The sequence below is a fragment of the Cordyceps fumosorosea genome, assembly GCF_001636725.1.
Source record: "Cordyceps fumosorosea ARSEF 2679 chromosome Unknown scaffold_6, whole genome shotgun sequence".
Taxonomy (NCBI): Eukaryota; Fungi; Ascomycota; class Sordariomycetes; order Hypocreales; family Cordycipitaceae; genus Cordyceps; species Cordyceps fumosorosea.
Window position 1 is genome coordinate 249,383 of NW_017387306.1, and position 25,800 is coordinate 275,182.

At 57.0% G+C, this 25,800-nt stretch overlaps 10 protein-coding genes across 10 annotated transcripts; 6 read left to right on the forward strand and 4 right to left on the reverse strand.

Moving 5' to 3' along the window:
• Positions 1-707: 707 nt before the first annotated feature.
• On the forward strand, positions 708-4,565 carry ISF_03249 (DUF221 domain protein; the record flags this gene model as incomplete). Its single annotated transcript, XM_018846855.1, has 2 exons — positions 708-997; positions 1,055-4,565. The coding sequence occupies 2 exons, from the start codon at positions 708-710 to the stop codon at positions 4,563-4,565; spliced, it is 3,801 nt and encodes a 1,266-aa protein (XP_018705744.1).
• A 659-nt stretch (positions 4,566-5,224) lies between these two features.
• On the reverse strand, positions 5,225-6,747 carry ISF_03250 (hypothetical protein; the record flags this gene model as incomplete). The annotated part of the gene is made up of 2 exons (XM_018846856.1): positions 5,225-6,562; positions 6,622-6,747. 2 exons carry the CDS (start codon positions 6,745-6,747, stop codon positions 5,225-5,227), a joined length of 1,464 nt encoding a protein of 487 aa, XP_018705745.1.
• Positions 6,748-8,574: 1,827 nt separating this feature from the next.
• On the forward strand, positions 8,575-9,861 carry ISF_03251 (Spo7-like protein; the record flags this gene model as incomplete). The annotated part of the gene is made up of 1 exon (XM_018846857.1): positions 8,575-9,861. The coding sequence occupies one exon, from the start codon at positions 8,575-8,577 to the stop codon at positions 9,859-9,861; it is 1,287 nt and encodes a 428-aa protein (XP_018705746.1).
• A 714-nt stretch (positions 9,862-10,575) lies between these two features.
• Positions 10,576-11,280, forward strand: ISF_03252 (Acyl-CoA N-acyltransferase; the record flags this gene model as incomplete). Its single annotated transcript, XM_018846858.1, has 1 exon — positions 10,576-11,280. The coding sequence occupies one exon, from the start codon at positions 10,576-10,578 to the stop codon at positions 11,278-11,280; it is 705 nt and encodes a 234-aa protein (XP_018705747.1).
• A 122-nt stretch (positions 11,281-11,402) lies between these two features.
• ISF_03253 (hypothetical protein) lies at positions 11,403-13,034 on the reverse strand (the record flags this gene model as incomplete). Its single annotated transcript, XM_018846859.1, has 1 exon — positions 11,403-13,034. The coding sequence occupies one exon, from the start codon at positions 13,032-13,034 to the stop codon at positions 11,403-11,405; it is 1,632 nt and encodes a 543-aa protein (XP_018705748.1).
• A 1,056-nt stretch (positions 13,035-14,090) lies between these two features.
• On the reverse strand, positions 14,091-14,945 carry ISF_03254 (hypothetical protein; the record flags this gene model as incomplete). The annotated part of the gene is made up of 3 exons (XM_018846860.1): positions 14,091-14,546; positions 14,601-14,717; positions 14,865-14,945. 3 exons carry the CDS (start codon positions 14,943-14,945, stop codon positions 14,091-14,093), a joined length of 654 nt encoding a protein of 217 aa, XP_018705749.1.
• A 733-nt stretch (positions 14,946-15,678) lies between these two features.
• On the forward strand, positions 15,679-17,646 carry ISF_03255 (N2,N2-dimethylguanosine tRNA methyltransferase; the record flags this gene model as incomplete). Its single annotated transcript, XM_018846861.1, has 1 exon — positions 15,679-17,646. The coding sequence occupies one exon, from the start codon at positions 15,679-15,681 to the stop codon at positions 17,644-17,646; it is 1,968 nt and encodes a 655-aa protein (XP_018705750.1).
• Positions 17,647-18,022: 376 nt separating this feature from the next.
• ISF_03256 (Diacylglycerol kinase, catalytic region) lies at positions 18,023-19,495 on the forward strand (the record flags this gene model as incomplete). Its single annotated transcript, XM_018846862.1, has 1 exon — positions 18,023-19,495. The coding sequence occupies one exon, from the start codon at positions 18,023-18,025 to the stop codon at positions 19,493-19,495; it is 1,473 nt and encodes a 490-aa protein (XP_018705751.1).
• A 227-nt stretch (positions 19,496-19,722) lies between these two features.
• ISF_03257 (ABC transporter-like protein) lies at positions 19,723-22,105 on the reverse strand (the record flags this gene model as incomplete). Its single annotated transcript, XM_018846863.1, has 4 exons — positions 19,723-21,473; positions 21,532-21,723; positions 21,782-21,956; positions 22,016-22,105. The coding sequence occupies 4 exons, from the start codon at positions 22,103-22,105 to the stop codon at positions 19,723-19,725; spliced, it is 2,208 nt and encodes a 735-aa protein (XP_018705752.1).
• Positions 22,106-22,866: 761 nt separating this feature from the next.
• Positions 22,867-25,731, forward strand: ISF_03258 (multidrug resistance-like protein; the record flags this gene model as incomplete). The annotated part of the gene is made up of 7 exons (XM_018846864.1): positions 22,867-23,120; positions 23,247-23,497; positions 23,596-23,715; positions 23,787-23,899; positions 23,942-24,172; positions 24,248-25,183; positions 25,291-25,731. The coding sequence occupies 7 exons, from the start codon at positions 22,867-22,869 to the stop codon at positions 25,729-25,731; spliced, it is 2,346 nt and encodes a 781-aa protein (XP_018705753.1).
• Between the last annotated feature and the right edge of the window lie 69 nt (positions 25,732-25,800).

Sequence of the window (25,800 nt, forward strand, 5' to 3'; positions counted from 1 at the left end):
ATGCTTGGACTTTGTATGTGCCTTGTACAGATTAATAACGTATAGTAACTCTCAGGCCAACTGCAGTGCAACCAAGATTCGGCAGAGCATTATTAGCGCAGCCACAACAGTGCCTCATTGGTCGCGTGGCGTCGTATGAGCCTCTACAGTGGTCAGGCACTGCAGCGTCCAGAGACGAAACAAGGCACAAGGCCAGCTGCAGCCAACCACCTGCTAGATTCACCTTCACTTCATCCCGCCTGTGACATCACCAACTTCCAGGGGGGTCCCACCAAAATCGTCCCAGCGAACAATGTCGATAGCGGCAAGCGGGTACCTTAGTAGTCAGGTAACTTGGTAGTAAAATTGATTTCCCCAGATCAAACTTCCTCGATTGCACCTTGTCGTCATCTCTCCGTCTTCTTCTTCTTTTCGTGCCAGTATTCTCGCCACCAAGCTCCGTCGTCGCCAACATCTTCGCTTCGAGCACCTCGCCCGCACGATAATACCGACGGCATGATCCTGTACCACTTACTTTCAATCTGAGACGACCGACTTCATCTCGACAGGGGCTTCTCTTCTGACACAGCCTTCCTCCCTTCCCTGCACAACTTCACGCCTCTGTCCACAAAAAGTCTCCCTCCCCGCGCGCGGGGAGAAACTCAAAAACCAACAGACGGGCTCGCTTGTCAACAAACTGGTTTACGCCCTGCGCGTTTCGCATCACCATGGAGAGGGTGCAGCCGCGACTCGTTTTCTCCCCCGTCGGCCTTGTGCTGTTTGGGTCGGCCTGGCTGCTGCCCTTACAAGCCATGGCAGCCTCGAATCTCGAGCCGATCGATCTTGGACATCCAAATATGCCTTTTCGCAGAGACGATACTCCCGGGCCTTCAAAAGCCCAAGGACAGTCGGGCATCGGCATCGTAACCTTCGTCTCCTCCATTGCCACAGCCCTCATCATCTTTGCCATTCAAATATCTCTCTTTGCGATGCTTCGCAATAAACTCGCGCGCATTTTGTAATTATGCCACATACTCCCCCCCTCAGTATTGACTGACGCATTAACGCATTCTAGTAAACCAAAAACATATCTTGTCCCCGAGCGCGAAAGAACTGATCCGCCTCCCAACAACTTCTTTGCCATGACCAGAACCGTCATTCGTTTCAAAGACCGCGAAATCATCAAAAAATGTGGCCTCGACGCCTATTTCTTCCTGCGCTACCTCAAGACCCTGCTCATTATTTTTACACCCATTTGTGCTATCGTCCTGCCCATTCTGATCCCACTTAACTATGTCGGAGGTATTGGACAGCGAATCGATATGAATGCCGACAACAGTACTGGCAATGACAAGACGACCGTAACTGGCTTGGATACGCTGGCCTGGTCAAACATCCGCCCTGAAAACTCCAGCCGTTACGCGGCGCATCTTGTGCTGGCCATCTTGGTAGTGATATGGATCTGCACCGTCTTCTTCTTCGAGCTCAAGGCCTATATCAAGGTTCGACAAGACTACCTCACCAGTGCGGAGCACCGCCTGCGAGCTTCTGCTACTACAGTACTTCTAAACTCTATCCCGAAAAAATGGCTGAGCGAAGACGCGCTTCGAGGACTTCTTGACGTCTTCCCTGGCGGTGTCAGGAATGTGTGGCTGAACCGCGACATGACCAAGCTTCTCGACAAGGTGAACCTCCGTGCACAGATCCACGCCGCTTTGGAAAACGCCGAAACGGAGCTCATCAAGGCTGCCAAGAAGGCTCAAGTCAAGAAACAGAGGAAGGACGAGAAGCTAGAGCGCAAGAAAATGAAGCTTGGCGCTCTAAGCAGGGGAGAAAGGGCAGCCAGAAGTGCGAAGCAAGACAAAGAGGCCAAGGAACTCGCAAGCAGTGGAACAGGCGAGGGCGCTGGCGATAAGCACGAAACCCCCCACACGGTCACCGCTGGCGTCGAGGAATCTGCCATGGAAATGGAAGAAAAGGAGTACCATGATCACAGCATGGCCCACGACAAAGAACATGGCAGAAACAATTCCCTAACTGGGTTAACCAAAACCACCTCCAAAGTCGCGGGCGAATTGAGGAACGTGGTCAGCAAATCTGGCAAAGGAATTGAAGTTGGCCTCGGGACCACGCATGGCTTTGCACCACTATCCCCGACTAGCAAGAAAAGCTTGTCTCTTCCCGTCAAGCGCCCTGGAACTACTGATTCTCGCCCAAGCCATTCGCGCGATGGCTCAGTCGGCTCTGCCACGTCCACCAGCGCTATTAAGAGGGAGGAGGACCATGGTGTGGGTGGTAACACGGTTCGGAAAGCAGACGAGATTGACTTCATGGATAATCGAAGGAACCGCTTCTGGCAATTTTGGAAGCCTCCTTCAGGTGGATACGCTTCTCCGGTCCCCCAAGGCTCCGAGGCCGAGGATTATATGTCTGCTGGCCAGCAACAGGACAAGGCGGCGTTGTGGCAAAACATCAAGAGCTTCATTCCGTTCATGGGTGAGGACGAAGAAGACATACACTACCCTCCGGGTTTCAATCCAGAGAATGACGACACTGAGGAGGAAGGTGCTGAATGGCGCAAGTATCTTAAGAAGAAGCATCGCCCTACACATCATCTTCCTTTGTTCGGCGTCACCTGGCTTTTTGGGATCCCTGGAATCACGAAAAAGGTCGACACCATCTACTATTGCCGAAAAGAACTTGCTCGCCTGAACCTTGAGATTGAAGAGGATCAGAAGCACCCTGAACGCTACCCGCTAATGAACTCGGCGTTTGTTCAGTTCAATCACCAGGTGGCGGCACACATGGCTTGTCAAAGTGCTGTACATCACATCCCTCGCTATATGGCGCCGAGGATCATCGAAATATCGCCCCGAGATGTTGTCTGGGACAACATGGCCATATCTTGGTGGGGAGAAGGCCTGCGTGCCTTCATCGTTATTGGAATTGTGTGCACAATGGCCTTTCTTTGGGCAATACCGGTTGCCTGGACGGCTGCGCTGAGCCAGCTTGACGAGCTCATCCGGCAGTTCCACTGGTTGGAGTTCATCAAAAGCAACCAAAATGTCGAGAACGTTGCTAAGATAATTGCGGGTGTCTTGCCTGCCACCCTCCTCGCCCTTCTGCTTGTTTTGGTACCCCTGATTTTGAACTTTCTGGCCGGCATGCGAGGAGCCAAGACTAAGGCGCAAAAGACTGAATTCGTCCAGTTTTTCTACTTTGTCTTCCTGTTCATACAAGTCTTCCTTGTCGTTTCAATCGCTTCCTTCTTCGCTGCGTCTATCAACAAATTCGTGGCGAATATCCAAGAGCAACTGTCAACTCCCCAGAAGGTGTTGGACCTCCTGGCAACCAACCTTCCCAAAGCGGCAAATTACTTCTTCTCCTACATGGTGCTGCAAGCGTTGACCACTAGCTCTGGTACGCTACTGCAGGTTGTCTCGCTTCTCTTCTGGTTCGTTTTCGGGCCCATGTTTGATAGCACAGCACGGAACAAATGGGCGAGGAACACGAACTTGAACAATGTCGAGTGGGGAGCCTTCTTCCCCGTGTACACGAACTTCGCCTGCATCGCCATATTCTACTGCGTCATCTCACCCTTGATTTCAATCTTTGCCATTGTTACCTTTGGTCTTCTGTGGCTTGCGCAACGATACGCCATGGTTTACGTCTACCGTATGGAGAGCGATACCGGCGGTGTCTTGTACCCACGCGCCATCAACCAGACATTCACCGGCCTTTATTTTATGCAACTGTGCATGTCGGGGCTCTTCTTCCTTGTCAAGGATGCAAAGGGTGAACTCGCATGCATTACACACGGTGTCATAATGTTGGTTGTCATGGTGTTGACAATGATTTATCAGTATCTCCTGAACCGGTCCTTCTCGCCACTATTTCGCTATTTGCCCATCACTTTTGAAGACGAAGCAGTCTTACGCGATGAGGCATTCCAGCGAGCTCAGGACAGCCGACTAGGTGTCGAGGAAGATGACGAAGAGGAGGATATCAAAGAAATGCGAGGAGTTCAGGAAAAGTCCCATTCTCTGACTGAGGGTGAAGATGGCATCGAGCTGAATAATCTGGAACAAGAGCGCCGTCACCAAGCTGGTCTGCGTGCTCTTAAACCGGTGAAGCAGGTCGGTACATGGGCCGTGGAAGGCGGCAAGCATGTGGGAGGATGGGCCAAAGGCGGCGGCAACCAACTGCTACGTCTTACCGGGGCCGATCGCAACTCCCAAGCTGCACGGTACCGTCGGCAGCAACGTAAGAAAGATCTCGAGGCGCAGCGCGCGATGGGTAATGCCCTTTTCGGCGGTGTCCACGACGAAATCGAAGACCTTACGCCCGAAGAGAGGGACATGCTAACGCGGCACGCCTTCCTGCACTATGCCCTGCGCGCCCGTCGCCCGGCTGTCTGGATCCCGCGCGACGACCTGGGCATCAGCGAGGACGAGATTAGGCGCACGCGTGCGTTTAGTGAGAATATTTGGATCAGCAACGAAGGCACAGCGCTCGATAGTAAACTGCGCGTGGTCTACGGCAGGCATCCACCCGACTTTTCCGAGGTTGACGTGATCAACCTGTAAAGGGAAATGACGGCTCACAAAAATCGACACATACACGACATACACGACACGGTCTAGCACCAGTCACTCACTCCTTTGCATAGCCATCATTCAAATCAGTCATGGCGGACTCGCCTCCGTTTGTTTTTACGACCTGATTGGTTCCTTTTCCTACCTGTTTCATTACTGCCTTTAGCACATATCATTGCTCACTATGCTGGAGACTGTGGGCTTATTTCGTTTCATTCTGCCAGCCGTTGTTTTAGAACCATTTGGCGTGGAAAGAGTTAGATGGGGACGGCGATGGGGTCGTCGACGAGCATGGAACGGAGTGAACAAACTATTAGAATATGGGGGACATGATTCCAAATAGAAGAGGTCTAGAATCTATTGATGTAAAAATTATATACCAATGTGGGGTTTTCTTCCCTGCACATGCTGTGTATCTATATGTTGCTTTGAAAACGCCTCATCCAATATAAAAAAGAAGATGCCGTAGAGGGACTTGGACGTCCGAGGAGCGTCATTCGAGATGAACGCCGCTCATGCTGTGAAGAAGAACACATTTTTGTGTGTCCAAAGAGAAACGAAGAAAGAACCATGGTTGGAAAAATACGCCCAGCCAGAAAACGCCGGAAAAGTGATCCCAACTCCCCTCCCAAATCATACTTGCCTGCGTATCAATATTCCTTGTTCTTCTTCGACGTGGCGACGACGTCGTCCATCTCTTTTTGCACCGCGTCGTTGAAGAACTCCGCGTTGTCGAGGTAGAGGTGGTGCCCGGCCTTGGGAACGATGACGACCTTGACGCTGCCATTCTCCGCGCGGCGCTCCTCCTCCGTCGCGCGGGCAAGCGCGTCAGCCTTGGCCTTTTTGAGCTTCTCCTCGGAGGCGAGGCCGCCGGCGACGTCCATCCAGTCGTTCTCTCCGTACATGAACACGATGGGGAAGCCCGTTTCCTTCGTGAGGCCGGCCGTCGTGGCGGTCTGGTTGGCAGGGAGGGGCTGGCGACCGACGTCTTGGATGCGGTTGATGACGGGACGGCGGGCGTACGCGCCCGGAGCGAGGATGTAGGCGAGGGCGTACTCGCCGCTGCCCTTTTGCTTGAAGATGGAGAAGGCGTAGTCGTGGAGGGTCTGGGCCTCGGGGCCGGGCAGGTGGTTGAAGCGGCGCGAGGTCCAGCCCGAGACGAAGCGCGGGCCGAGGGGACCCGTCATGCGGATGATACTAAAGGGCGAAACGTTGGCGTCCCAAAGCCAGACGAGCCAACTGGGGATGGGACGTCTGGGAGCGGCAGGCGCGCCGCCGGCTTTGCTGGCAGCGGCAGCGGCAGCCTTGGCGGCCTGTGCGGTGCTGTGGTCATTTTCAGTGACCTGCTGCTGGTCCTGGGTGAACTCGTTCTCGAGAGTGGACTCGTTAGGGTCGGGCATCGAGGCGTTGACGGCGTAGGGGTCCTCGGGGATGCCGACGGGCGAGGCCAGGATGAGCTTCTTGAGATGGCCAGGGTACTTGAGGGCGTAGGAGACGGCGAGGTAGCCGCCAAGTGAGTGGCCGAGCAGGGTGAAGCGCTCAATCTTGCGCTTCTGGCGCCACTCCTCGAGGGCGTCGATAAACCAGTCCTCGGCCTCAATGACCTGCTTCTCCTTGTCCTTGGCGTGGATGCGGAAGGCGGGGCGCGATGAGTTGCCCATGCCGAGCATGTCGAGGGCGTAGAGCTTCAGGCCGGACATGCGGCTAAGGGGTTCGAGGTTCTTGTAGAAGAAGCCGAGGCCGGCGCCGTAGCCGTGGACGACGACGAGGGTCTCGTCGGTGCGCTCGCCGACCTTTTCGACGCAGACCTCATTGAGGGCGCGGTTCTTGCCCGAGAGCTGGACCATGGTGCGGCGCCAGACGCGCGTGCCAAAGGGGTCGGGTGTGGACGAGGCATTGGGGTTGGAGGCGCTGTCGGCGGCTTCGCGGAGGGTCGGGATGAAGGAGAGAACTTTACGCTCGACCATGGGCGGTGTTACGCTTGTCCACTGATTGTCGAGGTTAGCAACCGAGGCGCATATTCGCGCGAATGACAAAGGTTTCGTACCCATTGATAGGCGGCTTCCTTGTAGCCAAGGGGGAAGTAGACTGAGGGCGGCCGCGTCTGTCTGTCTTGCTTGATTTGGGTGGCATCGCCATGCTGGGCGGGAGCAGACCCGTTCTCGGCAGCCATCTTGGCAATTCTAGATGATGTTGGAAAGGATGAGGCCAGGGTGATGCGCGAGCGTTGGAAAAAGACGGTAGCCTTTTGCTGTTTAAGCATTCCGACTCTTTTGTCAGGAACAGGGCTGTGACGGGGCTTTTAAACAAACAAGCCCCATGCAACAGCGTGTCCCTGATTGCGCAAACTCTAAAGGATCGGCCGAGTGCCAGGTAGGCAACAAAGTCCACCAGCGGAGAGGCACGGGGCGGTCGACACGGTCAGCTCCAAGCCCGGTCGGAGGGGAGGGGCGCTGACAGCGCTGGAATTAGGCTGGAACGGAGGTACGTGAGCCTGTCCACGCGTCACAGAGCGTCAATTGCGGCGCACGAGGAAAAGGGCTGTGTGGTGTGGTTTGTTGCGGATATTCTAGAAGGCAAAAGGCCGCCCGGATTTAAGGATGGTGTCGCTCAGCCAGCGGATGCAGGCTCTGGGTATCGGAGTTTGCGTCGATCCGGTTTCCGACGCTACGGCTCGACGCGGGTTCAAGGTTTGTTCATTGCAGGACGGGGAGAAAAGTCGACGACGGCGGCGGCGATGCGAAGAGGACGAGGGATAGACTGTCCAAGACGGAAGAGCAAAAGAGGAGGAGTCGAGATGGGATGGGATGGAGATGGAAGAGGGAGGAGGAAGTTGATGGTTTTTTCCCCTTTCTGCTGGATCGGTTGGGAGAGCCGAGATGGTCCGTCCCTGTCGATGACAAGTGCTAAGAATATTTCGTCAGTGCCACTGCCTTTCACTGTTCGAGATGTGGTGAGAACCAATTGTTCCAACACGATGGGCGCTGTAATAACGTGGTTGATGGGCTGAGCAACCGCTGGAGCGATTTTAGTTGGGGCACGTTGAGCTTTGGTGACCCCGCTGAGTGGGCAACTGGAAACCGACTTTTAGTGGGCTTCCCCAACGTGTGTTGAGGGTTGGCTTACTGTGCATGCCTGTCAGATGCCAAGTTGCCAAAGGGCTTTGAGGAGTTAAAAACTGCTAGAAAATCACGAAAAGGTTATCCGTAGTATCTGCAGTATTGTCTTTTAGGGTCATTCCGCTAATTCCCTCTGCGCAGTACTTGAGCTGCTATGTCTATGTCTCTAACTTCTACGAATTACTTAAATCAACTGCTTGTTATAGCGGGGTCAACCCCTGCAGTTCGGCTCTCTATCACCGTGGCCCGCTTCCCTGGAGCTGCACTGTAGCCCACTGTGCCTCTTTACGAACCAGCTCCCTCACAAGCTGCAGCCCTTTTCGGCTTCTCGTCACAATGTTTCGCCTCGCCCATGTTGTCAATGACGTCCGTTCCTGATGGACCCTCTTCACCCAGCTTCTTGACCCCCCCTCGTCTATCATCAGCCTTTGTATTGCGGTGCTCGACTCAGTAGCATGTACATAGCTGCCAGACTGCTGTCTTTCTTACCACTCGCAACAACCGAGACCCACCAGCTACTGTAGGTACTCTCATTCATCCCTCGCCTTTTTTCCCCTTGCCCGTCCGTCCGCCGTCAACTTGCCGAGCACCGCACTCCGTCCCCCATCGCCGCCTTCCTGCATAGCCCAAGGCGACTCCCGCGGCTAGATGCTTGTCGATGCACATTCAATTGCCGCTTAGAGCTCGCCTCTTGGACCTCGATCCCGACCGCCTCCCAACCACCAGCGCCTGTCGCGTGGGACGGCCTGCCCGCGCGCCGGCAATCCTCCATCGGCTCGCTACGTTGGTCAAGGACAAAGGTTACGGCACCATCTCGCCGTGTTGTCCTCACCGCAGGTTTAAACACCTAATATACGTCTCCGCTGCCGACCTACACACCCATGACCGACGACATTGATTCCATCGTCAAGGGGGCCCCCGTGGTCTCCCCGGCCATCAAGGCTGCCGCCGCCGCCGCCGGTACCAGCCCAATCCTCCACGAAGATGTCAAGCAAGGAGACCCCTTGCACAACACCCCTAGCTCACCATCTATGATCTACCTCAACCTCCTCATCCTCGAAGCCTCCCTGCGAGCCCAATTCCTCGAGTTGCGCGCCCGCAAGCGCCATCATACCTTTTTCCTCACCCTCCTCAGCGTCTGGGTCTGCTTCTTTGGCTACAAGCTGTACTTTGCGCCCCGCGAAGACGGCCAGGGTGTCGGCGGCTCCATCTATTGGGCCGTTGAGGGTGCCCAAAAGGTGTGTTTCATGGGCGGCATTATCACCGCCGTCCTCGTCTGGGCCACCGGCATATGGGAGAGAGGCATCCGCTGGCCCCGCCGCTGGTTCGCCATCTCCAACCGCGGCTTGCGCGGCTTCAACTGCAAACTTGTGCTCATTCGCCGACCCTGGTGGGCCGAGGCGCTCTCCTCCGTCGGCTTCTTCCTCACCTACGGACTCTTCTCCCACACTGCGAGCTCCTCCTACCGACATGTCGACCCTTCCCTGCTGCGCGAGGTCGAAAAAGAGTTGCAACTGTCCGGCGACGGCAGCCACCCGACATTGATACTACCCCACCAAGACGATGCGCGTGGCGGACACGAGGAGGATCTTGCTCCTGGGGGCGACTACGTCAAGCTACTGCTTCTTGCAAAGCCATTCTCTCCGACATTCCGCGAGAACTGGGAGTTATACAGAACGGAGTACTGGGAACGGGAAAACGAGCGCCGAGCGCTGCTTCGGGAGAAAGTAAAGGAATACGACATGAAAATGGCCAAGGCCCAGCATGGCTGGCTATGGCGGCTGCCCTGGAAAAAGGCACAGGTTAAACGCCAAGAGACGCCCAAGGCCCTTCACAAGAGCCACATAAGTACCGAGAAGCTGCACAAGCGCCGCAGTAGCAGTGTACGGCGCGGGTCAGTCAGCTCAACACGCAGCGGCACGCCCTCTTTTGACCTTGATGATGGCCACCCGACAACGCGCAGGACCGGCTCAATCTCGAGCCTCAATGAGAAGCGGCGAAAAAAGGCCACCAGTCTGCCCAAGTCGAGGAAGCAAGGCTCAGAGTCTCGGTCGGTTACGCCAGACCTGCCACCGTCTCCGCTGTCGGGAGACGCGTCCGTCGCGGAGAGTGGCAGAGTGCTTCGCAGTGCTAGCGGGACGCCCAGGGACAAGTCCCAGGCAAAATGAAAGCATCATTTCTACTGCGACTATGTGTTAAATAGCGAATACCGGCGTCAATTGAATCATAATTTGCCTCTAGCTGTTACTGTTTCTGGCCACAGAGCGTGTACCGTGTGACTTCCTGTCGTCCCCTACATGCACCATCGTGATGTTATCAAGCTTCGCAGGATCTCTTCTGCACCAATTGATAAGATGGGATTCCGAGACTCATGAGGTGGAATATTCCCGACTTGAAAAAGTTTGGCAACAGAAATGCCGCTTCGGAATACTTGCAGTGCTTGCAGTGCAGGTCATCCGCAGCGCCAACTTCAACTAGCAGCCCCCACCAATGACTGGTTCGAGTGAGATTTAAAAGCCAACCAGAGAGCTACTTGTGACTCACAAAAGCCTCTGCAAATGGATCTCCCAGAAAGGAAACCTCCAGAGGAAATTGAGAATCGCCATTGGGCCGTAGTACGATGCCTGCCGTGCAGCATCTTCCGGTGGCGTCTTGGCATGATGATCCTCGACGCTCAAGCCATTCAGTGACTCAAAGGACGTAATAGAATTGACCAAGATGTTATTCCGCAAAGGCCTGAGCCAAGCAGCTTAATAAACGGCCTATTATTTTATTTTATTTTTTTACAAACCCCGCGATTTAAAAATAGAGCCGACGTTCCACGCTGAGCATCAACACAACACCAACACCACACCAATCACTTACACACACACACACACATCATGGCTACCCAAAGCACCACCATCGAGGTCTCCCACCTCGACACGCGCCTCGTCTCCCCTACACTTCCCATCGTGCTGCGCACCACTCTCCCCTCCGACGCCGCCCGCTTCGCCGCCATCCTCTCCGACCCCGCCAACTCCTCCGACCCTCACGCCGGCCAACCCCTCGACCCCGCCACCGCCTCCTCCATCATCACCAAGCAGCGCGCCTCCGCCGCCGTGCCCACCGTCCTCGACCCCACCACGGGTCGCGTCCTCCGCGGGCCCCCGCGCGTCAACATGGTCGTCGAGCTGCTCTCCTCGTCGCCGGGGCCGCTGGTGATCGGCCTCGGCGGCTTCGGGGCGGTCAAGGACTGGACGCGCGCGGGCAGGGCGGTGCGCGCCGGGGACGTGGGCGCGATGATCGACCCGGCGCACCGCGGGCGCGGGTACGCGACGGAGGCGATCCGGCTGGCGATTGAGTGGGCGTTTACGCCGGCGGCGGCGGAGGGGGGCGGGCCGCAGCTGGACCTGGTGACGCTGACGACGAGCGCGGACAACGAGGCCATGGTGCGGCTGGCGGGGGGCAAGCTCGGCCTGCGCGGCCGCGGCACGCGCCGGCCCTCGGAGGAGGAGGGCCAGGAGGGCGTGACGGAGCTGTACTATGAACTCACCAAGGAGGACTGGCAGGAGATTGTCGCTGCGAAAAAGGGTGTCAATGCGTGAGGGCCGGAGTGAGAATTCAAAGACGAAGAAAAAGTATATACGGTCCTCGCTGCTGTCATGATGTATAAATACAAGAAGAAAGGGAAAGATTTCAAAGCTCAGCTTTTCAAATCAAACTTGTCTCATGTCCGCTTGGCCCCATTCCAGACCAGAATAATGACCGAGTCCAACGGCTCGTCGTCCGCCGCCTGTTCATCTGCCGGCACCGCGCGCTTCTCTCTTACGTCCCTCTTAACATAAGCCTGCCAAACAGCGCCGTAGTCGTCCACCGATGAGTCTAGGAGCCGCCAGACGTGTCGCGCACCGCCGGTTGTGAGGCGCAGTCCAGCTCCGCCGGCCGCCTCCTCGAGGTGCAACTGCGCTGCAAGCGCCGGCCGCACCCTAGGCGGCGACAGGTCCTCGGCGAGGCCGCTGCTCCCTCGCTGGAGCATGGGCGGGTACTCGTACTGGCTGATGGACACACCGTTTACGAGGACCCAGCCGTCGCGGAAGAGGAACCGCTGCGCGAAGCACGCCTCGCCGCACCCGTCAGCGACGACGTACGCCGTGGCCGTGTCCACGTCGAGACCCGGACCACGGTTCCGCAGCGCAAGCGGTCGAACGCCGCTCTCGAGGTCCTCAGCCCGGGAGGACGGCAACGGCAAACCGGCCTCGGCGACGGGCGAGAACAGGCCGGGCACGACGTGCATCGACAGTTCGCCCCGCCCGGTCAGGCACTCGCGTAGCGTCGAAGCCCAGTGTCGTTTGGCCCGAGACTTTCCGCGCGACTTCTCGCCGGGTGCGGCGTCTGGCTCAGCGCACGAGAGGGAGATGTAGTGGCCCAGGGCGCGGCGGGAGAGAATGATCACACCGCCGCCGTCGGTCGACAGCACGCCGTCCCTCATCTGCCAGTCTTCCCGCTCGCTCGGCACGCCAATGTACACCTTATCCCGGGCATTGTACGCGCCCAACGTCTCGTCTAGGTACGACAGGCTGGGGAAGAAGACGGTGTCATCGATCAGCACATGCCACAGTTTGTCGACACCCACGGCCGACAGGGCCGAGCCGTAGGCCTGCAGCTCCCCAGCCAGCTGCGCGTACCGCGTCGCGGCGGACAACTCCTCCTGGGCATTGTACACCATGGCTGGGATTGCCAGTTCCGCAAGCGCGCCCTCAACCTCCTCCATCTGCCCGTCATCGGCCCGGTCCAGCATGACCACCAGGTGGGCGCCGCTGCCGGCCTGTTGCCCGTCCGTCAGCCACCACTGCCAGTTCTTCAGCACCGCGCGGTCGTCGGCCATCAGCCGCTCGTACGTGGTTGACACGCCAAATAGGAAGCCCGATGCATCAAAGTGACCAGGGCGCCAGCTCCGCGGCGAGGGCAGTACCAGCGTCCCAAAGGGCATCTGCGTGGACGAACGGCGCTCCTGTCCGCGCGGGTCGAACAGGCGCAATTGTCGTGGCTGGAAGTGGCGGGGCACGCGGGTGACTGATGCCCATCTCTCTTGTCTCTGTGTGGAGAGTATGTTCCATGCCGCCCACTCGACCCGAGGCGAGAGGTCGTGTTTGCGAAGCAGCTCGTCCAAGTAGCTGTCTGTTTCATGACTCAGCTCGTGCGAAGCTCGCTCATGCTGACTTGCGAAGATCTTCGACAGTTCGATATCGAAAGCACATGTTTGGACCAAGATCAACGTGTAAGCAAGCAACGCCGAGATGAAGAGCGTGGACACCAGCCTTCGTGGCAACGAAAATCCACTCGCAGCCAACTGCCCCATTGCCGTCACCGTTGGCCAACACAGCTAGCTAGTCGCGCCCAAGGAAATTTTGAGGCAGTACTTGGATTTTCGAGGGCTCGTTGATAAAGAAAAACTATCTCTCAGTACGTCACGCTGAACAACAGATCGAAAAAAAAAACAGTGCGATTTAAATGAGTGTATCCTGTCCCTCTGAGACCAAGAGCTGGAGGTCGGTGCAGAAGCAAGGCGAGCGAAAGTGACGTGACGTGGGAACGAACGTTGAAAAGGGTCTGATATCAAGTTGAGACGACATCCGGCAGCCATACTTTGTCCTACCCTTGGCGTTGGGACGACAAGCATTTTATTTGCCATGCTACAAATGATCCTTGCTTGCTTGTGAAACGGCAGGCCGAAGCCATCAATGCAAGAAGGCGTGCAAGAGAATAGATAGAGGTGGGCCCGACGAGTCGTATGGATGAGACGATGGATAATGTGCTGATCCGCCCCTGTGATCCTCGCTGAAAATGCAGCTTCAGGCAGGAGCTTTCCCAAAGTCATTCCACATCTTGTATATTTTGGGCAAGGTTTTATCCTGGTGGAAACGTTGGCGATTAACATGCGCCGCAATGGCTGCGTAAGTGCCCGACGGGTCCGTGATATCAAGCAGAGCGGCGCAGCCTCGCCAAGCACCGATTTCGCCGTGAAACCAGCTCGTGCACCTTAATTAACCATTGCATGGAATAGGTTTACATTTGGGTTTATTATTACCAAAGCTAGCTGGCCAGAAACCTTGTTGCCCGTTCTTTGAAAAGAATCAACCCAGAGTTGAACCCCATTCGCTTCCATAACCATGCCGATGACGATGAGGATGGCCGTGACGGTGATAACGCTGATAACGCTAAGGTGACTGGTAGTCATGTAATCGGGTCCAGTTTCGTAAGATCTAGGCACGCAAAGGAGTAGAATTGCCCCAGAATTTGCTTGTCGAGGTGCCTGCCCTCCAAGCTGAGCCATCAACAAGGAACTAACTGGAGGCGTGAACCAAGACATGTTCATAACGCATGCGGATCAGTTGAATGGGCTGCATTATGTTCGTCACTTTGCAGCACTGGCTCTTGTAGCGGAGGAGCTACCCGGCGCCGAGCCCGCTACAGTCGTGCCGGTCGGCTCGCCAGGATTTGGGGTCGGAGGGGTTCGCCGCACCGGTGTAGTTTGACGCTGGCGATAAGTATCTGGCAAATTGGCCATAACTGTAGCCTTGGCATCTTGATACAGATCAAAGCACTCGGCAATGATTTGCTCCGTGGAAAGCTCCGCTGGGGCAATGCCCGAATCTAGAAGCTCTTTAATGTGGTCTTCCACTTCCCTGAGCTCTTCCATGTCCTTGCGATACCGATCGGGGATACCGCTGTTGTGGAGAAAGGCCAGAATGCCAGCACTGACAGTATTGATGGCACCAAGAACTGTAATGGGTGTACCAGTTTTGAGAGCGACAGAACCAAGTGCCGTGAGTGTGGCAGAAATGCAAAGCTGCAGTAACATGAACATCCACTGCATCAATGTAGCCGCACAGAATAACATCATGCATTTGCTGCGTCTTCCCACGACATCTCGGTATAGGCCGTTGGCCATGCCTCGCGGCGGCCACCACCAAGAGAATGGATGCACTGGTCGGAGCTGCTCCATATCCTTGATTCCACCGATTCCACGGGCAATGACGGACTATTCATGTGGCGTGAGAAATCTGTGTGGCGGGATTTTATGAGTGTGATGACCAGATGACGGTTCCGAGGCCGCGCCCATCGGTGGCCGACTGTCAGGCGCCGGTGCATGCAGCCGCGGCATGAAGTCGCCTCTATCGAAGAGTACTTCATCAGACGCTCCATGAACAGGGGAGCCGGAGTCGGGTTTCTCCGGGGCAGAGGAGCTCAACTTCTTTTGGTTAGACATTCTGAGGAACTGGAACAGGGGTACTTGAGGTTATAGTAAGTTGTCGTTCTTGTTATTAATAACCGGCGTTGGGGAGGATCGTAATTCAGGTCGGCGGAGATAATGGGGCGGCAGGACTCGGCAATCTGTATTGTGCGTTAGCAGCGGATATTGCATCAATGCGGGAGATTCGGCAGACGTACAATTCGTGTTTGAGCGACGGAAAAGAGGAAAACAAGCCAAAAGGAGACTCCCGAGAGGTAGACATCATTGCGAAGCCACATTCAAGGCAGTAGCGAGGCCTCGTAGCAAAACATAAAGGTAGGAGGCATCCTAAGAACGGAAGGGGAGAGAGAGTACATAGCTAGCCGAGCAAGCCAGCTCAAGACAGGGGCAAGGACGCCAGGAGCCTTATTGAGCCCTGGAACATTGGAAATCAAGTACGCGACCCCGTATGAACAGACGGTGTATGAAGGCACTTGATAAGTTACTGGAGAGTCGGCGGACCCAGGCAGTGAGCCGCATCCACACGACCGTCACTACACCGCCCAATTTCCAGGCTTGGCAGAATTCTAAAAATGAACAGCTCCACGAACTTGAAGTACTTCACCTCGCGACATCCCGTCACCGTCAGTTCTGCATGCTGCAATTGCTTCAATTGTCCCGAATTGCTACTCACCGGATCGCTTTGCGACCTACGAGCCCATTCATTACCGTCATGCCGTCACCATTTCGTCGATACTCCGCGACGACCATGCCCGACAACACGACCGAAAATGCGACGCTAGAGGTGGACGGCGCGCAGTTCACAACGGTGACGGAGGGTCTCGCGACAATCCTGGTTCCTCAAGGCGCCAAAGTAGGAGAGGATGGTGGCGAAGTACAGCAAGTTTTCTACAACCCGATTCAGCAGTACAACCGCGACCTCTCCGTGCTTGCCATCAAGGCCTACGGCGAAGAGGCTTTGGAGAAGAGAAAAAGTCGCAAGCAGGCGAAGGACGCCAAACACGGAAAGAAGCGCAAGAGGGGGGACGAAAATGGCACAAAATCCGAAGAGACTAAGCGCCCAGGGTCGGAACCCGCGCAGCCTGCGCAAGCAGAGAAGCAGCCAGGTTCAGAACCTGCGCAAGCTGAGCAGCAGTCAGAATCGCAGTCTGGCGCAGCGGGCCAAAACGCTGGCAACACAACCAAGCCTTCGTTCAAAGTGCTAGATGCCCTCTCAGCTTCGGGCCTTCGAGCATTGCGATATGCGCGCGAGCTTCCCTTCGTCACTTCCATTACTGCCAACGATCTGTCAGCATCTGCTGCCAAGTCAATCAAGCAAAATGTCAAACATAACGACGTCGAGGATATTGTTTCGGTAACCAACGGCGATGCTCTGGCGGTCATGTACAGAACAATTGCGGATTCACTTGCAAACGGCGAGGCCAACAAGCCATGGAACAAGACATCCAAGACATCCAAGTTTGACGTTATCGACCTAGATCCATATGGAACAGCAGCTCCATTCTTTGACGCGGCCGTCCAGGCCGTGCGCGACGACGGTGGGCTTTTGTGCATTACCTGCACCGATAGCGCGGTATGGGCTGGACATGCATACTGCGAAAAGTCTTTCTCCCTCTACGGTGGCACCCCGATTCACGGCATGCACTCCCACGAGGCTGGCCTGCGCCTGATCATCAATGCAGTGGCCACATCGGCGGCTCGTTATGGACTTACCATCGAACCACAGCTGTCTCTTTCTATCGACTTTTATACCAAGGTGTTTATCAAAGTCACAAAATCTCCCCAAGCCGTCAAGTTCCTTGGCTCCAAAACCATGGTTGTATACAGTTGTGATAGCGGCTGCAGTGCCTGGGAGACCCAGTACCTTATGCGCGCCAAGGCAGTGCCCAATAAAAAAGGCAACGGGGCATTTTACAAGTTCGGCATGTCTTTGGGAATAGCCGATCAGGTTTGCAAGCACTGCGGTACCAAAATGCATGTCAACGGTCCAATGTACGGTGGTCACATCCACTCTCGGGAATTCATCGAGAGATTGCTGAAACAAATACCCGAGGCCGACAAGAACGTCTATCGCACTCTTCCTCGCCTTGAGGGTATGCTACAGAATGCGCTGGAGGAGTTGATTCCTGGACCCGAAGAGCGGGCTCCGGTCGAGCCGCGAGACAAGGAGTACGCTAAAATTGACCGTTATCCGTTCTTCGTGATCCCCGGGAAACTCGGCAGCATTATCTCATGCGCCACGCCAAGCGATGACCACTTCCGAGGGGCTTTGAAGCATCTTGGCTACGTTGCGGGTCGCAGTCACTGCAGGCCGGGAAGCATCAAGACAGACGCTCCGTGGTCGACGATATGGTGGATCATGGCGGAATGGATACGGCAAAAGGCGCCCGTTAAGACTTCGAAATTCAAGCCTGATACGGCTCCGTGGAGACTTTTGCAGAGGCTGGGCATCCTTGAGCAGCAAGGCGACGCTGGCGGTGATGATGTAACCATGGCGGGCGTCGATGCGGAAGAGAAGGAGGACAAAAAGGCCAGTGCTGAGCCACCGGTAACGAACGAGAAGAAGGTCCTCACCGAAGAAGACTTGAGAAAAACTCTAGTCTTCAACGACGAACTCGCCCGACTGGGGCGAGAGGGCAAGACAGAAAATCTTGTGCGGTATCAGATGAATCCGAGGGAGAACTGGGGTCCACTAACGAAAGCAAAGAGCAACTAAAATAGGTGGAATGCATGACCGACGAGTTGGAAATAAAATCGATGGAATCAATGGCATTGTCTGTTATTGGGCAAACCAGGCTGCAGATAACGGATAACGCAACGGCGACTCCATAAGATGCAACATCTCCGCCAGCAGTTTATTAGACCCCCTCGTCTTGCAGCCTTCCTGCACTGCAGTGGAGTTGGAGCCCACCACCTACCTCTACCTACCTGATGACGTTTCGCGGCTCCTTTCGACATTACAAACACAGCATTCTTCATACCTAGCCATACATTTTTCAACATTTTTTTCTTGCATCTGCTTCAACTCCCCGTCATTATTTATTTTCTGCATTTGTTTCCCTCCGCCTTTCATCATCATCGCCAGCACCCCAATGAGTGACCCTGCCGTGCCCGTTCTCGTGCAGGCCGAGACACTGGTATTCGACGATGATGCCGGCACCGTGAGCGCCGGCCTGCTCGCCACCGAGGTCAGCGAGAACCCCGCTCTTACCGTTGACCAAATAATCGCCATCCTCTGGCCTTCGCCGAGCGCACAGCCGCTCCTAGTCGGGCTCATCGAAACCGCTAACGATGCCGACGCGCCGTTTCGACTCGTCGCTATCCAAACGCCCGAAAAGCTGCCGCCGCAGCTCGCCTCGGTTCCACGGGTCGCCCAGCTACCAACCCATCTTGCCCGTGGAGGCGGCGGTGTCGTCGACTACGTTCTCTCGACGAAAGCAGGAACCGGCCGCGCCGTGCCGTTCTGGGAGGCGGTTCTGAGCCCGCTGCTGCGCTTCGCCGCGGAGGCCCTCTCACAAGACACAGAGCCCGACCACGTGGTGGTGACAGAAAGCAATGATAGCGTCCGCGAGTATGCGCGTGGCAAGCATGCGGCCGCAAAGGATGGGCCTCGTACCGTTGTACTGCTCAGCGGCGACGGCGGGGTGGTAGACCTGCTCAACTCGTCACCGCCAGAGAAGGAGGGTAAAGATGAGGCCGCACCTCCGCTCCTGCCTACCATCGTCCTGATACCGCTCGGAACCGGCAATGCGCTCTTTAACTCGCTGCACAAACCGCTCTTCACAGGACCCTCAGAACTGGTCCTCGCGCTCCGCACGCTGCTCAGTGGCGTCGCCGCGCCGCTACCCACCTTCCACGCTTCGTTCCCGCCCGGCTCGCGCATCGTCAAGTACATGAACAGGGATGAATCATCGTCCGGCGCGGAGACGCCTAGCGAAGTCGCCGCCGCCGAGGCCCAGCTCTACCGCCACGAGACGGACGTCGCCGCCCTGCACGGCAGCATCGTCGCGAGCTACGGCTTCCACGCCAGCATCGTCTACGAGAGCGACACGCCGGCGTACCGCGCGCACGGCGCCGCCCGCTTCGGCATGGTCGCGCAGGAGCTCCTCAAGGAATCGCACCCCTACGCCGCCGAGGTCTCGATCCGGCGACCGGGTGCCGGTGCCGGTGAACTGGAGCGCGTCCCGCGCGACGTGCACGCGTACGTGCTCGCTGCCCTCGTGTCCAACCTCGAGCGCACATTCACCATCTCGCCCGCGGGCAAGCCGCTCGACGGGCAGCTGCGGCTCGTGCACTTTACGCCGCTGGGGCCGGAGCGCACCATGGAGGCCATGATGAAGGCGTATGACGGCGGCAAGCACGTGGACGCGCAGTGGGAGGACGGCTTGCGGGTGCACTACGATGACATCGAGGAGCTCGCGATCCGGGTCGAGGACGAGGAGGAGCGCTGGAGGAAGGTCTGCATCGACGGCACGATTGTGGACATTCCCAAGGGTGGCACGGTGCGCGTACGGAGGGAGGAGAAGAGCCGGTTCAACATTGTGGTGGATTCACGCGTGATTTAGAAGATGTAAGTCGTGAGAGAAATTCGGATGGTGGAGGTCGGCTTGATGCCAACTTTCCTCCATGTCATTTATTGCTCGTTACGTTGCAGAATGTGCGTGTCATGCAGGCATGAAGCAGTGACGAGGTTGAAGTAGAATTATAACAACGAGAGGACATGCTAAAAAAATGAAAAAAAAAAAAAATGCAGCATCGTCTCTCCCTGCCATGTCTACTTCCCCCGTGAAAATCACGCCACCAGGAGCTTCTTGACGCGCTTCTCCATGATGTTCTCAAACTCCTCCACGCCGCCCTTGAGCGCCGACATCTCGCCGCCCTTGAGCCTGTACACGACCCGTCTCCGAAACGCCGTACCCTCCCCGCCCTCATCGCTCCCATCCTCATCATCCTCATCATCGCCATCATCGTCCACGCCCTCCACGACGCCGCGCACAAACCACCGGTCGTGGCTGACCAGCACCACCGCGCCCTCCCACCTCCGCAGCGCCGCCCGCAGCGCCGTCACCGTCTCGTAGTCCAGGTGCGTCGTGATCTCGTCCAGCACCAGGCAGTGCGGCCTCCGCCACAGCAGCCGCGCCAGCGCGCACCGCACCAGCTGTCCGCCCGACAGCTTCCGGACCGGCACGTCCGACGCCAGCCGGCCGGGCAGCCCGAGCTCGCCGAGGAGCCCGCGGAGCTCGCCCTCGTTCAGCGTGCCGTCCACGTCGCGCGTGAGAAGCGCGAGCGCGGTGAGGGAGGGCGACTCGCGGCCGAGGGATTGCAGCGCCTCGACTTCGTGCTGCGCGTAGTGGCCGAGCTTGAGGCGAGGGTGGGTGGTGACGGTGCCGGTGGTGGGGGCGGACTCGCCGACGAGGAGACGCACGAGGGTCGACTTGCCGGCGCCGTTGAGCCCGAGCACGCCGACGCGGTCGCCCATGCCGACGGTCAGGTGGACGTCCTTGACGACCGGGGTGGCGCCGCGCGCGTAACGGAAACTCGCCCCCTCGACGGAGAGCAGCGAGCCGGGGAAGCGCAGCTCGGTCGGGGCGGGCAGCTCCAGGGAGACGGGCCGCTCATCGACGGGGACCTCGATGTCCAGGCGCTTGTTGTGGAAGAAGCCGACCATGTCGTTGAGCCTGAACCGGTGGCCCTTCTCGCTGACCTGCATGCCCCAGCGGTCGTCCAGCTTGCGCTGGCGCGACTTGGCCTGCCGGATCTTGTTCTGATCGTCGTTTTGCCGCCCGGCCTTCATGTTCTGCGCAATCGTCTTCTCAATGTGCGCCCGCTGCTTGTCCTGCGCCTCCTTGACCTTGGCCAGGTGCTCCTTGCGCTCGGCACGCGACGCCTCAAAAGTCGGCAGGTCGCCGTGGAAGTAGGTCAGCTCCTTGTCGCGGAGGATGAGCAGGTCGGTGCAGAGGGCGATGAAGGCGCGGTCGTGCGAGACGACGATGAGTGTGGGCGGCTTTTCGGCGGCGTCCTGCATCGCCTCGAGGTGCTTCTGCAGCCAGATGATGCCGAGGAGGTCCAGGAAGTTGGTCGGCTCGTCGAGGATCAGGATGTCGGCCTCCTGCAGGAGCACCGCGGCGAGGCTCGCGCGCATGTGCCAGCCGCCGGAGAGGCTCGAGAGGGGCTGTTCCATGACCTTTTCGGTGAAGCCGAGACCGGTGAGGATGCGTAGCGCCCTCGTCTCGATCTCGCTCACGCGGCTCGGCTCGACTTGGATCTGCAGCTCGGCGAGCATGTCGGCGGCCTCTTGCGTTTCTTCCTGTAGCTTTTCGGGCGTGATCTCGGCCGAGGGCTGGTCGACCTGCTCTTGCGACTCGTCCACGATCTTTTCAATGGCGACGAGGGCCTTGCGGGCGGCCATGCCACGAGCGCCGCTCCGAAGCCGAGCGTCCTTGTCAAGCAGAAAGTGGCGCTGTTGTAAACGATGGTGCTTGAGTTTGCGGACAGCGCGTACGGGCGCAAAGGGATCTGTTGAGTCGATGCCATCAGATAGAGCTTGTAGCTGTTAGCGCGTAGTCTGTCTGGCATAGGATGATGGGCGGCGACGCCATACTCTTGATGTCTTGCTCGATGGTGCTACGCGAAGTGGCCCGTTCAATGACTTCTTGTCGCGTATTCATCTGCGTTGCTGCAGTCTCATCTTTGCGCTGTTCTTCGGAGTTAAGCTTTGTCTGCTGCAGGATAGCAATCCGGGAGTCTTCCGGGATGCCTGGGATGAGCTTCTCGGCAATAGCCTTGAGAAGGGCTTCATTGAAAGGCCGTTAGTGAGGTGAGTTGGCTGTCGTGTAACAATCGGCGCATACTAGATTTTCCCGTCCCGTTTCGGCCTATGAGAGCATATCGGCGGCCTTCTTTTAGACGCAGTCTGGCGCCGGACAGGATCTCAAGTCCTTGACTGCGAGCTTTGGACTTGCCCTTGGCAGACGCGCCTTGTTTGGAGCCTTCGACGATGGTAATGTTGACGCCATCAATATCGAGCTTGTCAAAAGGTTAATGATGTTTGCCAGGGAAGGGGGTATTTTCCAAGCTGAACCCACCTCTCGATAGTTTGCCTGGTCAATGTGAAAGCGCGTTTGCTTCGAGGTACAAAGAATGGTCGCGACGGACTCGGATGCCATCGACGTCATGGTGGGTGGGAAGCCTGGCCGGAGTTTGGATTAATTGATTCGGTCTTCTCCTGGTAATTTAAGTCGATTCCCTCTGTCTGATCAATGACCAAGAGAGTTTTATTTGCTTTCAATGATGGCTCTGGAGACGAATGTTGTCGAAAGGGCAATCAATCGGTTTTATAGTGTTCAGATGGTGTACAAGCAAGCGTCACTAGCTTCCAGTTGGGGAATGCGAACCAAGGAAGAGAAAGTGGGAAAATACGGGGACGGGAATACTAGCTGATTTTCCCCGTAAAATTGACTCTCAAGATTTCGAAAATTCAGCCGCACTAAATGACCAGCGTTGAATCTAAGGCAAGTGCTGGAAGACGTTCACCCGTCCCTGGGAATGCGCAAGGTTGTGGTGTAGGGTAGAGGGTAGGCATGATGGTTATTGAGGGTGGGGTTGGATGCGACGGAGTGACTCACGCCGACGACGCCGACTGACCAAGGATGGACACGAATTAGGGACGTAGGAGTCATTGTAGTAGAGTTCAGGCAAGATTGGGGCTTAATTGGTATATTGTAAGGAGGGTTGGTAATTTGATTTTTTTCTTCCTACTTTACATGCCTTGACGTAGATGGATGTAGATGGGAAGACTCGCTTCACTTTTTAGCTTCACCGTTGATAAGCCACTCCAGCTAAGTATCTTGTTATCGATAGAGAGTGTCTGTATCGACCTTCCTATAACAGACCGAACATCTCATCTCATCTCATTAATTAGAGCCCTCCCCCCGTCATGAACTCCTCCTCCCCCTCTGCCGCCGCCGCGTGCGCCCCCACCGCCGACGCCTCCTTCGGCCCGCTCCTCCGCGACCCCCTGTGCAGCGGTGACAGCATCGTCGACTTCACCCTCGTCTTCGAGCAGTCCATCGTCGTCCTCTTCCCCGCCGGAATCCTGCTCCTCCTCGCGCCTCTGCGACTCTGCGCCTCGCCGTGCTGCTGTGCCGCCCGTCCCGAGTCCGCCCCGGCAGGCTGCGCGCCGCCAAGCTGGTGAGCCCAACCGCCCCCCCCAGAATCTCTAAAATGTGTGCCCCCTACCCCATGTCAAAGATCACCACCTCTTCCATCGCGGCTCTCCAGCTCGCCCTTGTCGTACTCTGGGCTCTCCTCCCCCAGCAGCATGCCCCCCCTGGTAAACACCGTATCCCTCGCCGCCCCGTGCGTCGCCTGTGCCTCTAGCCTCATGTCCTGTGCCCTCTCGTATCTCGAGCACGCCCGCTCCCCGTGGCCCTCGTCCCTGCTCGGCGTCTTCCTGCTGCTGTCGCTGCTCCTCGACGCCGCCCTGCTTCGCTCCCTCTGGCTGGCGAGGCTGCCGCGAGGCATCCGCGTCGTCTTCTCCGCCGCCTTTGCCGTCAAGGGCCGCCCTGGTGCTGCTCGAGGCCCGCAGCAAGACTCGACTGCTGATCCTCCGCGGTGCCGGTGGTGGTGCTGCTGCTGCCGCATTGGCGCCTTCGCCGAGGAGAAGGCTACGCTGCCGTCGGCCCCGCCATTGTCGCCCTCCTCGCCCTGACCGCCATCTTCTTCGTTTCGACTCGTGCCAAGAAGTCCCGGGTCGGCTGGTTGGCCAAAACGCAGGAACGTGTCCGTAAGTAGACTCTAAAATGCCCACTGTCCTCATGAGCAAACACGAAAGACCGTGCAGCTGACCTGGACGAGGTATCACCTCTGCCATGCTGGGGCACATCAAGAGCATCAAGATGGCCGGGCTGGTCGAGCCTCTTGCACGGAAGCTGTCCGGGCTCCGCGAGTCCGAGGTCGCTGCCTCGCGGGTGTTTCGGGTCTGCGGCAGCATCACCTCGGCCCTCGCCTAGATCCCCGCCACCTTCTCTCCCGTCGTCGCTTTTGCCTTGTACCAGGGCGTTTCCGCAACCACGGGACGCACACTGGACGAGACGCGCATGTTCACCGCCCTGGCATACATCACACTTCTCTCAGAGCCCTGGTTCTGGATGCTCGAGGCCGTTCTCGACATGAGTGCGGCCTGCGGTGCTTTCGAGCGCATTGAAAAGCATCTCCTGGAGGCCACCAAACAGGACACTCGTGTTATTTGCGGACAAGAGAGGGATAATTCCGAGCTGTCATCTAGCAGCATCGAGCTCTCACAACTACAAAGCTAGCCCGACGCAGGTACTGACGCCATCAAAGCCAGTCACTCGAGCGCCGCCTGGTCCCAAGACCGCACGGAGCTGAGCGACGTCACATTCTCCCTCGCCAAGGGTCAGTTTGGCATGCTTCTCGGGCCAACCGCCTTCGGAAAGAGCACACTCCTTCAGTCCCTACTTGGCGAGGTTCCGCACACCACCGGCACCATCAAGCTCGGTAGCAACCACGTGTCCTGGTGCGCGCAGAGCCCTTGGATCCTGAACCGGACCATCCGAGAAAATATCATCGGATACGAGGCACACTACGACGCCGACCGCTACGACCGTATCATCCGAGCGTGCGCCCTCGGCGAGGACCTCGAGCAGCTACCGCGCGGTGAAATGACCGTTGTCGGCAGCAAGGGCCTGTCCCTCAGCGGCGGCCAGAAGCAGCGGCTCGCCCTCGCGCGGGTGGTCTACTCCGAGCCCGAAATTGCAATATTTGACGACACCTTCAGCGGTCTAGATAGCCAAACCGCACGCCACGTGTTCCGCCACGTGTTCGCTGAAGGTGGTCTGCTTCATGAGAGCGGTGCCGCTATCCTCCTGGCAACCCAATCTGCCGCCTTCCTGCCATCTTCCGATTTCATTATTTCGCTGGTTGAGTCTGGCCGTATCTCGGAGATTGGTCGATATCAATATTCAAGCAAGGCAAATGGCTACACGCAAAGCCTTGTGCAATCCAACACCGGCGAGGGGCCTACCACGGGCAGCGGGCAAAATGACCTGACCCAAGACGAACCCGTCAGAAAGGAATACAGGGTCAAGGAAACGAAGCAAGCCGATGATAAAAGACGGCAGCTTGGTGACCGAACTGTATACAGCTACTACTTTGGTAGCATTGGACTCGTCTCTGCCGCCGCGCTTCTTGGGCTCGAAATTGGCTGGGCTTTTCTTCAGTGCTTCCCGACTGTCTGGCTTAGTTTCTGGGCTGGCGATATGCAACAAGACTCCCATACCTCTTCCGCACAATATCTCGGTCCATATGCTACGATGCAAGTCCTTGCACAGATTTTTAGTTTGCTCTCTTGATTTGGTTTGGGTTGGTCAGCATTGCGGGCAAGGCTGGCGTTACCCTGCACCAGAGACCCCTCACAGCAACACTGCGCGCACCACTCTCTCTATTTACCTCGACAGATATTGGTGTCATGACCACTAGGTTCTCTCAGGATATTGGAATCCTGGACAACCGGCTGCCACTCGCGTTGGTAGTTTCGCTGGCAAGCCTCTTTTCTGTTGTTGCCAAGGCTAGCTTGCTTGCCACCTCGTACTACATTACCATCAGCTTCCCGTCCATCGCCGTCTTTTACTACTACCTTCAGCGTGGCTATTTGCGCACATCACGCCAGCTTCGTTTCCTTGATCTCGAGGAAAAGGCACCAGCCCACTCGCAGTTCCTTGAGACACTCGCTGGTCTACCCACTATCCGTGCCTTTGGTTGGGCCAGAGCAGCCTTTTAAAAGAATCATGAACTGGACGATCGATCCCAGAAGCCATTCTATCCCCTCATAATCGTGCAGAAGTGGTTT